Below are 16,425 nucleotides of genomic sequence, written 5' to 3' on the forward strand. Positions count from 1 at the left end.
TATGTACTTTTTGATGAAATTTTTACTATTTACTATTACTTGCTCATTTTTATGATATGTTTTTGTCGTTATACACACATTTTCATACAAATTTTATCTCTTTGATATTTTTTATTGCATTTATTTTTCGTGTGATTTTGCAATATTTGAAGAGATTCATATGATGCATGCGTTTTGTCTTTTTATTTGCATGTTCCTGCATGTTGTCTTTGTTTATTTTCATGTACTGTACTTTTGTGTTGCTATTTATTATTAGTCGACTTAGTTTTTGATTTGCTAAAAGTTTTATCTTTTTTATTTGCCAGTTATCGATTGGAACGATATCAAAATGTGCGCATGAAAATTGTCGAAGTATATGAAATGTAGAAGTGTGCAGTGTCAATATAAGTGAACTCGCAAATGCAAATTTGATACATATCACAAAAATTTTCTTTAACAATGGATAATCAGACAGAATTGTTGGTGGGCTTGGTTTGTAGCGATGAAGAATTGGTGGAGTACTACGTTCAGTTAATCACCGAAATTAAACGATTTACTTTAAAAGGTATCTTTTTAACACTATTTGAATTTTTAGTGGAATATTTCAAAAAGTTTTTCGAATTTGGCTTCTTATAATTGCAGTTGTCGTATTGTAAAATTTGTTTGACAGTTGAATATAGTAAATAAATATTGTTATATTTTATATATCATTTTTTATGCTTATTATATTTTCTTCCTCTTTTTTGCTAATGTTGTATTACTTGCTATTTATTTGATAGGAAGAACTGTCCTTAGTTTGCTTTTTATTTGAATTTGGAAGAAGTTACAAAGCTGTGTGGGCAACTGGAATTATCACGCATAAAACCATAATCCTAATTGATAGGAATTAGTTAAGAAGAATCACCTAGTGTTAGTCTTCAATTTCGTTACTATGGAATTTGCATCAACCATATTTTGGTTGATGCAAATTCGAGAAGAGGAAAAGAATGCGCAATAGGTGGAATATTAATACTCCAAAGCTCTCCAAAGATGGACTTGTATCGAAAAAACTGTGATCGTTATTTAATGCGATGATTATTTTCTGATTTTTTTAAGGTACTTTTCAAATTTTTTTAAGTAATTTTTTTTTAAGTACAAAGTTTTTTGTTGTTTCTGCAGCACAGATCTACGGATTATAGATTTCCAAATTACATGAATTCCTACTTTGTTTAATAATATATACTGTTTATAATGAATTCGTACTCAGTTTTCTTATTCTTTTCTTCACCATTATGCTTTAATAATTTCATTAAGTGTGTCTCTTACTTATTTTCCTGTACATTTTGTCTTTCGTTTTGAGTGTCACTATCCAGTCTCACTATTAATATTTCATTTCATTCCTTCCGAAGAATACGACATAAAGTTCCTTAATTACTCCATGATCTCAACGCATCATTTGCTATATTTTGAAAATATTTCATTTAAATTTGTTGCAAAAGAATTTTATATATTAAATATTTATAATCACATTACAGATTTATGATATTTGCTACAAAAGAATCCCAAAGTTTGCATACATCATTTGAAAATGGCACTAAACAATAGCACGATTAATAAAGAAAGCAAGAAAGTATTAACATAAAAGTTGTTATGTAGCACACAATATTAAACAGGAAAAGAGATTTAATAAAACTGTTCTATTAAAAATTATGGGAAGCTTAAATTATAGAATTTAGAAGAAATATTAATGTTAGTGGGTCACGTTTTATCAAAAATTTGAATTTTTGTTTTGCAAATTGGATGGTTTCTTTTTTTGGTAACAAAATTTTGTTGCAGTTCCTGCCTGCACATTTTCACAACCCACTGAATCACACTTATCAAAATTTTTTTTTCAGCGATTTGGTGTCCCGATACAGAGAGAAGTATAGATATTGCAGCCAATAATGATGTACCATCCGTGTCGCATACGGCATTTCAGCTAATTTCAAGGAATGATATTAACACGGTTGTCATCACTGGCCATGCTGCTCACAGTGCCTTATTTTGTATGCAAGCACAAGGTTTTTATTCTGCAATAACTTATTAATATGATGTGAAATTTTCCAAGAATAAAATTGCTTAATTTTGGTGGGAGTTATTTTTAAAAGTGCTTTATTTTAGCTTTGAAGAAGAAAGCAATATGTATCGGTGCAGCTGCACTTTCTGAGCAAACTGCTGAACTGTTGGTGGAATTTTCGGAGAAGAATAACACATTTCTCCAGATTATCTATCCATTGAAGTATTCAACGCCTGTAGAACTAATTAAGGCAAATATCGCGGAAATAGGTTCAATTCAAAGTATAAGTGTAGAAGCAACATTTGAACAACCTCACGATGCTAAGCATCGTTTGTACAATGAATGCAACACTGTTCTTCATCAAGTAAGCCATGAAATTGTCGATACTCTGAGTGCAATCTGCGGTTGCAATCCAATACCAATTGCAACTACATGTCATCAACGAAGCACTTTGGTGGAACATTTTCGGTTGCAAGAATTGCAATATATGCATATGCAGATTGCATTTAGTAATATAGTTGCAAGCATTCGATTTGCTGTAAACACAACCAAAACATTGGTTTTGCGGATTAATGGCGAGTTGGGATTCTTCCAGTTAGATCCTCGTATGCTTGTACTGGAAGGATGTAAAGATCAAGGAGTACTGTGGCGTGGTGATGGTACAATGGAAAGTATCATTCGAACTGGCACTTTGAAAGCCCTAGAAAACTGTGACTGCAATAAATTGTCAACGGATGTCAATGAACTGAGTCTGGTGCAGTGTGTTTCGATTTGTCGTTTCATATGAATCTATTAAATATCTAAAACCTTCAGTTGCATTATTTGTTGTTTTTTTAAGACTATACTTTCGTTTTGTTTCCAACTGATTTCTAGTCCTAGATTATCCAGAATTAGTCCTGTGAAAGGATGCAGCAAAACATCTGGTTGACAAATATTTCATGGTGACATTTTGTTTGAAATTTATGCACTCTTTGAAATGGTTATTTGTTAGAAAAGACGATTATTATTTCTTGAAGGGATAATTTATTAATTATCCATAAACAACACTTTGTCAGTTATGACTGACTATAACAATACAGTCGAAATTATATTTTTTTCGCAACTTATCAGACGAAATGTATAATATACATGTACACAAATGCTTGAAACTACTAATCAATAATTTTGTATTTTGAATTAAAAAAATATAACAGCTTTTTGAAGATGTGAAAACAAGCCATTTAAAAATTAGGAGTTCAATTTTTTTTTTTTTTTTTTTTTTTTGTTTGAAAAAAGTATTTTTTTAGGAGGAAGACTCTGATGAGGGTTCTTTTTTGTTCTTTTGGTCATAAGTCCAGAATTCAGGCACGAATTCTTTTTTTCGATATTTCATCGCGTCGATCATCAAACTAATTGCCATTGTACGATTGTTATTTAGGAAATTGTACAAATCTTCACTCAATCCACTTGATTTTACTCTTGTTACAGCTAGACTAACTGCTTTTTCCAATGTTTGTTGAGCATCTTTTTCACGTCCTGGAGGAATTTTGCCAGCAAAATACAACCGGATTAACTCATTTTCCGTTTCTGATGCTGCAGCATTTTTAAACAATTGTTTGTTCATTATGATCCCAAGAACTTGACATGCGGGTGTGGACAGAATGACCGGTTCAGCATCAAACATATCGTCCGGACAACTATCAGCTTTATGTGAACCACTGCTACTAATATTGCTTGTACCTGCCACTTCTGCTGCGACCAAGTAGGCAGATTCCTGATTTGAACTTATAAGTGGTACGATGTATTCTTGTGAGCCTTTAATAGTTGGCGTAGATTGCTGTATGAATTGAGAAGGTACTAGTGATGACTCGGAAGGTGTTTTAGAGCCAACTGACATACTACTAGCACCACTAGGTACTGATGTCACTTCTTTCTTCTTCCTATCAATCCTGTAAAGTCCATTTTTTTAAGTTGAGTTCAATAATTCTAATTAATACAAACGTGTTCATCAAATATACTTTACAAAAAATTTAAAGCATTCTGTTCTTTCTTCCTTTATTTACATTCATAGAGATACAATGCTTATTGTATTAGTAACTTGTTTTACCAATTATTTAAAAGTTTACTTCGTTTTTTTCTTATTCATTCATTTTTTTCTAAAGTTAGTTAATGAATTTATCTCCAAAAAAAAAAAAATTTTTTTTAAATATTGGAAGCACAACTGCGCTATATATTACATATATTACCTATCAAATGTTGCTTCGTATTCGGATTCCTCATCTTTAACTTCAGTGACAGTTTGTTCTTCTGTATCCATTTCAGTATCGGTATCCTCCTTTTCCACCGTTTTTGTTTCCTTTTCAGTTGTTTTTTGTTCCTTTTCAATTTCAGTTGGCGAAACAGCAGTAAGCGATTTTGATAATTTCAGCTTCTTTTTTTTTTCTTGTCGTTTCATTTTCTTAGGTCGATGTTTTCTCTGAAAGAATCTGTGAACGCTTTTATTCATTTTTATCTAATTCATTATTATTATTATTATTATTAAGTTGTTATCATTACCTATTATCATTGCTGTTATTGTTATCAATAACATCAATAAAACTAGTATTAATTACTTACTGAAGACCTTGCTATTAGATTACATAAAGCTGTTGATAAGATGATGCATGAAAAATGGAAAAGAAAATGAGAATAAAATAAAATGAAAAGGAAAGGAAAAACAATTGTTACTGATTATTCTTCAAAAATACCAAATTTTATTTTGATTATTACAGGATTATACGATGTCATTTGTTTATTGATAGTCATTAAAACTGAAAATTTAAATTATACTTTCTCTTTGCCTTCCTCAGAAGAGACAGAGTTTGGTTTTGTACCTTCCTTCCATTTCAGGACATTTTGTTTTTTCTTCTTACTTCGTGCTGGTCTCTGCTGTACAGCCACCTGAAAGAAGAATTTTTTTCAGACATTAGTTGTTGAAAATTTTCTGTACAATGCAAATATATACATATATATTTTTTCATGTAAATGGCTTAATTGTGTAATAATTTGTCAATTTATTATAAGAATGCATTGAAGTGTTAAAAAATTTTTAGATCACATGATTTGAAATAAATGAATTATTTAAATTCAAACTGGAATGTTGAGATTTTGGTGCCTTCAAAGTACACAATTTATTTTTTCCAATGATATAATTTAAATAAAATTTATTCTGCTCTTGGTGATAACATTTAATTACTCTAATATTATTTTAGAATGGCATACAAATTATGTGTGAGGAATAATTTTTCAAGTAATAATTTCTGAAAGAAAAAAAAAAAATATTGCTTGTATGTAAAACTTATCCAACTGCAATAGAGGAAATAATTTGAAATTTATTTACAAACATTAAAAATTAAATAACATTTTTAAATATTGGAAAAATCGCCATACTTTGCAACATTGGTGAAATTAATTTCTTCATTTATTTTATTAAGTTAATAATATATGCAACAGATTATTTTTATTTATTTATTTATTTTCAAATCATGAATATTGAATATTACATAATTATGGATAAGTGCTCTTAAGCTACTCTAAATTTAATAGTAAAATTCGCAAAGTATTATTGAAAATATTACCTTTAATTAATGAGTTAATAATATGTGAATTTCAAATTGATAGTTTTTTTTTTTTTTTTGAAATTTTTTCCCTACCTTTATTGCATATTCCATTGAACTTTTTAGGTATTTTTTTTTAATATAGTAAATTATTATATAAATAGAGTAAATTAGATTGCATTTACTAAATTTTTTATAAACATAATTAGCTGTTTATTTATTTATTTTCTTTTTTTTTTTTTGCTCATTTTAATTTTTCTTCATTAAAATAGTTCTAACTTCAATGAGTAAAAGAATAAAGAAATAAGTCAGTCAACAAACAAGAAATAATGTTATAGTACTTTAACATATAGCTAAATAAATAATATGATAATATATCTAAACAAATAACTAACCAACAAACCTTTTCAAATTCTGTATTTTCTTCTTTACTGTCAATCGTTTCTTTTTTATGTCGTAAAAATTTCATTCGCATTTTTCGAAAATTTGATGGTAAGCCAATAGTTTTTAATTTTTCTTTTGTTGCTTTCAACCTAAACAATTCACCTCCAACTGTACTTGCAGGTGGAGTTGCAGATGTACTTGCAGTTGAACTTGCAGTTGAACTTGTAGCAATACTACTACTACTACTACCACTACTATCCTGTATGGATGATGACTGCTGTTGCTCTTGTTGTTGTTGCTGTTGTTGTTGTTGTTGTTGTTGTTGTTGTTGTTGTTGTTGTTGATCAGATGATACTGTATCAGTAAGCAATTTTTTCCATTGATTTTTTAAACGACTAGCCATTACAATTGATAATATTAAAGAAGCAACAATTGTTAAACTTTCAATTAACCAATCCTTTTCCATATTATATAACAGAAATAAACATTTCACATCTGCTTTTATACTATTTATAACATTCATATATTTATGCAAATATTTAATAGAAATTTAAATAGTGCAATTTTAAAATGTTGAAAAAAAAAATTTTAATTTCTTTCTTTTTTTTTATAGTTAACGTTCATTTATCATATAGAAAATGAACCTTTTTTTTTTTAAAAAAAATTAATTCTTAAATATATTCTCGTATATTTTTCTACATTTAGTTAATTTGTGCTAACATAACTAATAATGCTAATTGTTTGCATAATGAAAAAAGAATGTTGCATGTAAGAATTGCTACTATCAGCAATTTTATATCGAATTGAAAATTTTTTGTGGCAACAATCTTTTTTCTAAAAAATTTCTAAAAGAGAAACTTAAATATATAGTTTATTAATTATTAATTGATTATATTAATAGTTGAGAAAATGCCAAATAGTCAGACAAATTTTACTAATTAAGTAATAGGAAAAAAAAAATGAATTGCTATTTTAGTTTATCATTGTTTTTCATTTTTTTCATCAAATTCTTCCCACTCAAATTTTCTATTTTTATTTAGCTTTTTCTTCAATTAATTTACTCATTTCAAATTTCGTTGAAATTTTTCTCTTTTTTTTTTTTTTTCAATTTTCATTACTCTTTTTAATTCAATTTTTTTTTTTTTTTTTGACTTAAAAGCAAAAAGTAAATCAGTTATTCAATTCGTTTTTTTTTTTTCTTTCCGATTTAATATTTAGCAATAAATTAAACTTATTTATATGACAACAAAAAAAAAAAAAAAAACAGAACGAAAGAAAGAAAATGAAATGAAATGAAATGAATAATCATCATCTTACAAAAAATGAAAACTTTGCAAATTCTTACAATTACTCTTTCATATGTGAAAGTAATTTTCGGATGAAAATTGATGACCTGAAATAGAAATTGAGCTTATGCAATTTTTGCCAACAGAAATTGCATTTTTTTTTTTCCATCAAAATTGCATACCTTTAATTGACAGGTAAAAGGATGGAATTGAGTGGATATTGAACAAGAAGAAAGATGAAATACTACTTATGATCGATCTACCTATGTGACAAGAAAAGGTTGGTAAGAATTGAAATCAATGGCAATCAAGGTTATGTAGCAACAAAAAGGAAAGAAAAAATGGAAGAGAGAAAAGTAAAAAAAAAAAAAAAAAAAAAAATGGATGAAGGTCATGAGTAATGATAATTTTCATGCATGCAAATTTATTCATAAAATTTATAACTTTTAATTGAAAATAATTTAATTTACTTAAATTTTTGCTTCCTTTTGCTTCTTCATATTTAATTCATTCGAAATATTTAAGAGGAATTACATGTATCGTTTATATGAATTTTACACAAAATTTTAATTTAATTATCATTTTAAATTTAGCAATTTCTCTTCTTTCTTAGTTTATCATTTATTCAAATTATTTAGTGATAAAATGTATATCTCATTCGTTGTAAGATTGTTTGTTAAATTTTTTTTTTTTTTTTAATTTTATTTAGCTTTGACTTTATTTTCTTTCTATATCATCCTCAAAATATTTTATTAGCTCATAATATGTGCTTCTTTCTTCATAGCCTAAAATATTTTATAATTTCAAATAAATTTTAAGATTAAATTTTTCTTTGCTATAAATTGATATTACTGTTTACTTCATAAACAATTTATATATGTAGTTTACACACTTTTTTTTTTTTTAATTTTACAAAAAATCTGGAATGTTTTATGAATTATAAATATTATTCTCTTAATATATGACTATTTTTTGATTTCATTATTCTATTATATTATTATTAAATTAATGATTACATCAAATTATAATAATAATATACTGCTGTTATTAATATGTTTGAAAATTAAATCTGCAATGCCACATCTGTTCAGGATGAAAGAAAGAAAGAATTACATTAATTATATCATGCAATTATCATATTTATCATCAAATATGAGTACTGACTACGATATTCGTTGTACCATTAAAATAATTGTTTATAAATTTTATCTGAAATTAAATTATTTTATTTGCTGTTTTCGATGTTTTACCTTATCTTATTCATATTTCTTATTGTCATGTATTTTAATATTTCCACAATTTCTCTTTTTTTTTTTAAAAAAAAAAAAATTTAAATTCAGCAATATTTTTGAAAAATGAAATTTTACAATTTTATATAATGTTATCATCATTATCATATCGTTTATCAACAAAAGGTATACTTATTTATCAGATTGACGTTTGAATTTTTTGAAATAAACAATAATATATTACTTCGAGTTGGTCATCTGAATTTTATCTTACGTATCATTGATTGCATTAATTATATTGAATATTATTTATCGATTAAACTAAAGTTTTATTAAGTCAATAAATGATTGCACATTAATAATTTTCTTATGTGATCCAATGTGATTATTAACAAATTCAATTCTTCCTAACAAAGATGAAAATAGGTATAATTTAAGTATGAAATTAATCGTAACACTTATTTACAGTTAATAATGTATATGTGAAAGAGGAAATGTCAGAGATTATATATATATATTATTTATTTATTTATTTAGTAGGTCAAATTCATAGCTGATGACACAATCATCTGTTGTATTGCTTGATGATTATTTGTGATCTTGAAAAGACGAATCATGGATAAGGTACTTGACCTTGAATGAATTGTAAGTGAAAAGTATCACTCTTTCATTTTGGTTTATACCTTTTCATCCGGTGATCCACCTCCTCCTTCTTCTCACTTCTTTCTTCCTTCTTTTATCAATCATACCTAACCAGATCAACCTTGTCCTTCCTTCATTTTCAATTTCTAACTCTTCTTCAATTCATCTCAATCTAAATTTTCATTAAATTTATACCATCCCTTTCAACCCAATCCTTTTCACCATTAATCTCTCTCTCTCTTTTTTTTTTTTTTTTTTGTCCCATCCTTCTTTTCTTCCTTTATCTAAGAAATCATTTGTATTAATTGTTACAATTGTTATTCGTCCTCAAATACCACAACAACAACAATCATCATCATCATCATCATCATCGTCATTGCTATTATCGTCATTTTCTTATAATTGACCATAAAACTGTCACTTTTTGGCACAGCAGTTGAATTTTCAATTCAAAATTTTCAAGACTATGCTCTTCTATTTGGATATTCTGATAATATTACCATTAAACTGTTTCGCTATTACCTACATCGAGAATTCTATCTTAGGTAATTGTTTATTTTCATTTTTTTTTAAATTTATTTTGAAATTACATATGTGATTTTAGTAACGAATCGTTTCACTTTCTTGCAAATGCATGATAATTTGTTACATTTTATCAAGAAATTTTTTCAAATTCTGAATTTTCTGATACACTCATCATTTTTTATTACATTCTTATTCAATTAGCATATAAGTGAATCATAATTTATGATAGTTACATGAGTTAGCAATATGCTTAAATGGTAGCTTCATAAATTGTTTATAAATGATAACATAGTTATGGAAATAAACTAATGATATCTATTACCTAATTTTATTCATTGATTTTATTAATAAACTTTCTTTTTTCGGAATTCAAATATTTATCATGTAGTTGATAAATAAACATATATATATATTTTTTCTTTTTGAAAATATTTATTGAATTGTAGCAGATAAGAATATTAAAGTGAATCAGTTTATTCGATGTAATTCCTAAAACTAAAACTTATTAGTGCAATTTTATACTTAAAATTTTATACTTTTATTGCTTAAAATTAGCAATGAAGTTAATTGACATTTTTCTATTTCATTTATCTTCAAAGCTGATTGAAGTTGAACATTTGAACAAGAAAAATATAAAATGGAAATTTTAAATGACTGAAACAAAGAGAATATAATTTACAAATTTGATGATGCAAAGAAACAAATAAATAGGTATAATAAATGTGATATTTTCAACTTTATAATTTTGATAGTAGCATAGATATAATATAATTTGACAAACAATTATTGCATAACTATTAACTAAGAATTGCTTAGCTATTTGAGATTTTATGATAATATTTTAATAATTCACTAAATTAAAAGTCAATGTGCAAAATTTTCCTCCAACTACAAGGTAACATAATTTTTATTCTTTAACTTCAGATTATTAACAAATTCAAAATTCCGGTTAACCTTAATAAAATTGTCAATTTTCGAAGAATTTGTTTTTAAAATTTATTCTTCAAACATATAATTTATAAGTCCAAACTTATTTCTTTGAAAGGGAAAAAAAAGTTAGGAAAGTCAAAAATCAAACAGTTATCCGACAAATAAATAAATTTTTTTTCTTATTAATGGATCAAATTTATTCGGATAAAAGATTTATGGAAGCCAAAAAAAAAAAAAAGTAGTAATGCGGAAGGACTTCTTTAACCTTGAACTAATTTAAACTTATTTTTTTTTTTTAAAAAAAAAAAAAAGGAAAATGGAAAGAATTGGAAAAAAATTGATTGTCTGCAGCTATTGCTATAAATTTTGGAATGTGCTCTTTGCTACTAAATTTAGATTATAGTTTACAAAAAGAAAAAAAAAAAAAACCTAAAAAAAAACTTTCAACACATATCTGATTGCGACACGAAATTTTTAAAATAATTTCATAAATTTTTGCAAAAAAAAAAGAAAAAAATTCTATACATCAATTATTAATTGTCATTATTATTAATTACATTAGTAAATAATTAATAATGATAATTTGTAAATCACATTGATATAACACAAATATTTAAGTTTGAAGTGAAATATGAAGTGAAAATATAATTAATGCAACTTGAAATTATTGAAATAAAAAATATGTTAGAATGAATGCAACCATATCATTGTTTAACAATTATTTACATGAATAAAAAAAAAAGAAAAAAAAAATATTAATAAATTTTCATCATCATTAATTTATTTACCTTTTTTAATTTTTTTCTTTTTTTTAAAATTTACTTACCTTTTGATTTTCATTTCTTATTTGTAATATATAAAATGTTAGCAAAAAAAAAAAAAAAAAAATGTACACATTGAAATATAAATTGTTCATTGTAATTTGTATATTTTATATTATACAAATAGGAGGAAGTGAATATTATTTGATATGAAATGAAAAGTCTTAAAAGTGGACAATTTATTGTATTACTAATTGTTGTAGCATTAAATGGGTTTCTATTATTAGTGAAAGATTTATTGCCATTCGTTATTGCTTTATTACTAAATGGCAAGGTTATGGGAATTATTGATACAATATGATCGTTATAGTTTTGTTGTAACAAATTTTACCATTTTGGCATTTATAACTTTCAAATTCATTTAAAAATATTTACAAAAGTTAATTGGTGAGAGAAAAAAAAAAAAAAAAACGAAACTAAATGGAAAAAATAAAAGAAAAAAGAAAATAAAATTAATAAATTAAATAACATTTTTGTTATCTGTTGATAAATTCATTTAGCATTTTCTTTTTTAATTAAATTTTATGAATTTATTATTGTTTATAATTAAACTAGTGAGATTATTTTGAGCAAAAAAAAAAAAAAAGAAAGAAAGCATCATTCTTCTTTAGTCAAATTTTAAATTTTAATATGATAGAAATTATAAAACAAATTCCGATTAAAAATTTAAATTCAAAGAATGATTGTAATTTTTTGTTTTTGCTATAAAAATGTTGAACATATTGTTGTAATATCAAAATGATATGCAAAAAAAAAAAAAAAAAGAAAAGAAAAAAAAAACGATGAATTAAAAATTTTTTATGAAGGGTATCCGTTTTTAATTTAATTTAATTTAATCTAAATTAATTTTAATTTCAAATATTTTTTCATTTCATTTAACTTAGGTGTACCAAAGGTATCATGCGAAGAAAGTGATTTATCATTGGATGTGATAACAGCGCAACCATTTCATGGTAATATATTTGTTAAAGGACGAGCAAAAGATTCCTCATGCAAGCAATCATATAATTATAATAGTTCTAATTCATATACATTATCACTTGGTGAATGTGGCATGCAACGTTTGCGCTCAGTTAGTTTTATCAATATCATTGCATCATTTTCATTTTTCATTTTTAATTTTTTTTTTTTTTTTTTTGCTAATATAACTTATTAATGAATATTAATTGAATTATTTGAATAATTTTTTTTTTTTTTGAAATAAAATAAATATATTTATATAAGAAATTTTTCAGTTTCAATTATCATCAGAAAATTTTACTTAGTAATTTAACAAATGTTAATATTTTTTTTTTTTTTTTTTTTTTTTTAAAATAAAACACTTAGAAACTACTTCAAATTTTGTATATGTGATGCTTTTTTAAATTAATAAAATTGAATATATATATATTTTGTAGTTTAAATAAATTTTAATTATCAAGTTATGCTGATAAATTTTTGAACTTGCTATATCTTATCATCATTCTTCATTTTAAAAATAGACCCAATGATTAATCATAATAAAATTGATCCATGTGGGATTAATTTTATTGCAACAATAACTATTATCAATAAGTGTCACAGTTTTAATAATCATTTTATATTGATGGTTTGAGAAGAAAAAAAAAAAAAAAAAACTTAAAAACTTCAATAACAAAATTATAATGATATGATTATTTCAGATTAATCCACGTGGGATTAATTTTATTGTAACAGTAATCGTTTCATTTCATCCAGCTGGTTTCATCACTAAAAATGATCGAGCATTTCATGTAAAATGCTTTTATCTGGAACCGGACACGATTGTTACATCAGCTCTTAACATCAGGTAAATTTTAAATTAAATTTTCACCACTGTTTTTTAATATCAAATTAATTTTGATATTATAAAATAATTGAAATTTTTTCAAACTAAAATTTATTTTAGATCTAAATTTTTCATGAATTATTTCTGTCATTGGCCAAATTTGAGTAAAACATTAAAAAAAAAAAAAAAATTGCAAATTATTGCAAAATTTGAACTATTAACTCTTCGCATTCAAATAAAATTTTGAAAATTTCATCAAGTGCACAAATATTTATGTAAATTTTACTGTAATCGTAATTTTTTGGTTTTGGATTCTCTTTCGATTTAATTTAACTGTATAAAATAATTTTCACATCATATTCTTTCAATTATTCTTGACATTACAAAAATATTTTTGAATCTTTGAATCAAAATAAAATTTTTGAATCAAAATCAAATCTTTGAATCAAAATAAAATTTGAAAAATTCCAAATGAAGTATGTTTATTTCAAGTTTATTCATACTTCATTTATTCCTAACCACAAATTTGATGTCATATAATTTTGTCACCATAGTTGTTGACAATTTGTTTCTGTTATTGATATCTACTGATCAAATATTTTAGTCCATTGGTGACTACAGAATTACGAGATAGTTTGAAGTTACCAACGTGTGAGTACACCGTACGACGTGATGGTATTAATGGGCCACAACTTACATTTGCAAATGTTGGTGAAACGGTACGTTTTATTAAAATTTCGAAAAGGATTGCAAAAAAAAAAAAAAAAAAAAAAGAAAAAGTTAATTTATTAAAGAATTCAATTTTTAAAAATCAAATTATAATTAGCTTAAACTGTAACAGATTTAGAAAAAAAAAATTTAATTTTATTTAATAAGTGAAAATAAATGCTGGTTTACCATCAGATTTTTTTTCTTTGTTTTTATTCAATAATTTATTAGTTCATTTATTAATGAAAATGTGAAACAAAAACTAAAAAAAAAACTAGGAGATATATTAAAAAGTGCACTTTATTTTAATCATAGTCATATTTAATAATCGATTATTTCTTAATTACATCTAACAAAGCAATATTATATTCTTATTTCATTTTAACTTTATTGTTTTTGATAGATTAGTTTATTTATCTATTATGCAAAAATATTCATTCAGGTTTTTGCTTGAAAATAAAGGAACAATGCTAATTATGTTTGCTAGCACAATACCATATCTAATATAATTAATTAGCAAATATCAAATATACTACTAAATAATGAATATTTTTAATATTTTTAAAGGTATTCCATGTTTGGGTATGTGATGGCGTTGGTATGGGAATGCTTGTTAAAAAATGTTTTGTAACGGATGGCGAAAGCACTGATCATTCTGTTTTAGATTCTGATGGGTATAGCTATGCTTAATTGAAAAATTAATAAATTATTCAAAAATAAACAGTTGAAATTTTACAAATCTTTACTGAAAATAAAATATTCATTAAATGGAAAATTGATTAATTTTTTTGTAAAATTAAATGTTGTAATTTTTAGCTGTTCATTAGATAATTTTTTGTTGGGTGAGCTAGTATATGATTCATCGCTAATGAAAGCATATGCTCAAAGTCAAGTATTCAAATATGCTGATAGTAATCGATTATTTTTCACCTGTCAAATTCAATTATGTCAAAAAGCGATGGGTTATTGTGATGGAATTTCGGTAAGTAAGCAATGATTATTAATACTCTATACAATATTAGAAATTATTCATCTTACAAAAAATAAATTATCTACAAGAAAAAAGAAATTATTTTAGATTAATTCATAAAAAACTTCAAAAAAATAAAATAAAATAAATTAATAAAAAGAGACTGTAAATGATACTAACATTTGATTAGTAATATTTGCTGATTAATGGATGTGTTTTATTTTTAGCCACCAAAATGTTCGGACGAAGCAGCTGCTACAGAAAAGCGCAATCGTCGTTCAATTTCTCACCCGAAACCGCCATCTAATACGGTTGGTCAATCAGATAGTGGCATTCTTGAAATGGATGTTACTTCGTCCGAAATGCTTATTGGTGGAATTGATGATATGCTAATTGAAACACCTTCTTCGTGCTATTCACCATTTCTTGTTGCGCTCTCCAATTTTGTTCTTTTCACTTTAGCTACAATTCTTTTGGCTATTGTTATAGCAATGAAAAAAGAATCGCGGAAAACATTCATTTGTACAATATATTTTTATTAGAAATGTCAAACTATTAATGTAAAAGATAGACTTATTCAGTCATTATGTAATTAGCATTAATTAATTACTTTAATGTTTATCTTATAATTTCATAGTAGTAACAGAGACATTTCGAAATATAAATTAATAATAATAATTAAATATATATAAGTAACAATAATAATTAATAATAATAATGGAAGAGCAATAATAATAATGATAATTAATAATGATAACAATGATATCATTAGTAATGAAAATAATAATAGCTGGTAATAATAATAATATTAACAGTAATAAGCAATAATAAATAATAATAATGATAATAATACTAATACTAATGCTAATTACAATAATTAATAATAATTAACAATAACGATAATAATTAACAATAATAATAATAATGATAATAATAATAAATAATGATAATAATAATAATAATTTATCACAAAGTGATGACAAAAAAAAAAAAAAATTAAATGTTATAAATAAGTTTACAATTTTTTTCACTTTTATGATACTTTCACCAAATATCACAATCACAAAATGTTCCTTTTTTCTTTATAATTTCATGAGAAATTGGTAATTTGAAGAAAAATAAAAGTATATCGAAAACATCATCCATATTTGTTTATCAGTGGTTTAATTAATTGATAATATCGGATAATAAGGCATCACTTCATGATAATTTATTAACATTGTAGAATTTCTACTATTTATTTTCAAATCCTTTTTCATACTAAAATATTTGTGACTTATTATTATTATTATTATTATTATTGTATGTTTTTATATGCAAACTTGGTAAAATATTAAAAAAACATTCCATTTGTTGTTTCATATTTTTCTATTTCATTCATTTTGTTACTGTAAAATATTTTTGATATAGAAATTAAATTTTTGTTTCATTCAAATTTTATTTTTCTTTGTCATAAATATTTTAAACAAATTTTTAAAAATATTGTTTGTTGGTATAAAATGTTAAACTGTTTATGAGTATTCATTTTTTTTTTTTTTTTTTTTCACTACAATTA

General features: G+C 24.5%; 3 protein-coding genes across 3 annotated transcripts; 2 read left to right on the plus strand and 1 right to left on the minus strand.

Annotated features, from left to right (window-relative positions):
* Nucleotides 1-438: 438 nt before the first annotated feature.
* Bm10714 (Uncharacterized protein) lies at nt 439-2,801 on the plus strand (the record flags this gene model as incomplete). The annotated part of the gene is made up of 3 exons (XM_043079736.1): nt 439-544; nt 1,854-2,018; nt 2,119-2,801. 3 exons carry the CDS (start codon nt 439-441, stop codon nt 2,799-2,801), a joined length of 954 nt encoding a protein of 317 aa, XP_042935670.1.
* Nucleotides 2,802-3,296: 495 nt separating this feature from the next.
* Nucleotides 3,297-6,439, minus strand: Bm10713 (Uncharacterized protein; the record flags this gene model as incomplete). Its single annotated transcript, XM_001891801.2, has 4 exons — nt 3,297-3,942; nt 4,240-4,469; nt 4,823-4,933; nt 5,993-6,439. The coding sequence occupies 4 exons, from the start codon at nt 6,437-6,439 to the stop codon at nt 3,297-3,299; spliced, it is 1,434 nt and encodes a 477-aa protein (XP_001891836.1).
* Nucleotides 6,440-9,596: 3,157 nt separating this feature from the next.
* Bma-cutl-6 (cuticlin 1 precursor, putative) lies at nt 9,597-15,412 on the plus strand (the record flags this gene model as incomplete). The annotated part of the gene is made up of 7 exons (XM_043079737.1): nt 9,597-9,675; nt 12,291-12,478; nt 13,068-13,213; nt 13,797-13,911; nt 14,468-14,574; nt 14,717-14,882; nt 15,098-15,412. 7 exons carry the CDS (start codon nt 9,597-9,599, stop codon nt 15,410-15,412), a joined length of 1,116 nt encoding a protein of 371 aa, XP_042935671.1.
* Between the last annotated feature and the right edge of the window lie 1,013 nt (nt 15,413-16,425).

The sequence above is a fragment of the Brugia malayi genome, assembly GCF_000002995.4.
Source record: "Brugia malayi strain FR3 genome assembly, contig: Bm_v4_Chr3_scaffold_001, whole genome shotgun sequence".
NCBI classification, from domain to species: domain Eukaryota; kingdom Metazoa; phylum Nematoda; class Chromadorea; order Rhabditida; family Onchocercidae; genus Brugia; species Brugia malayi.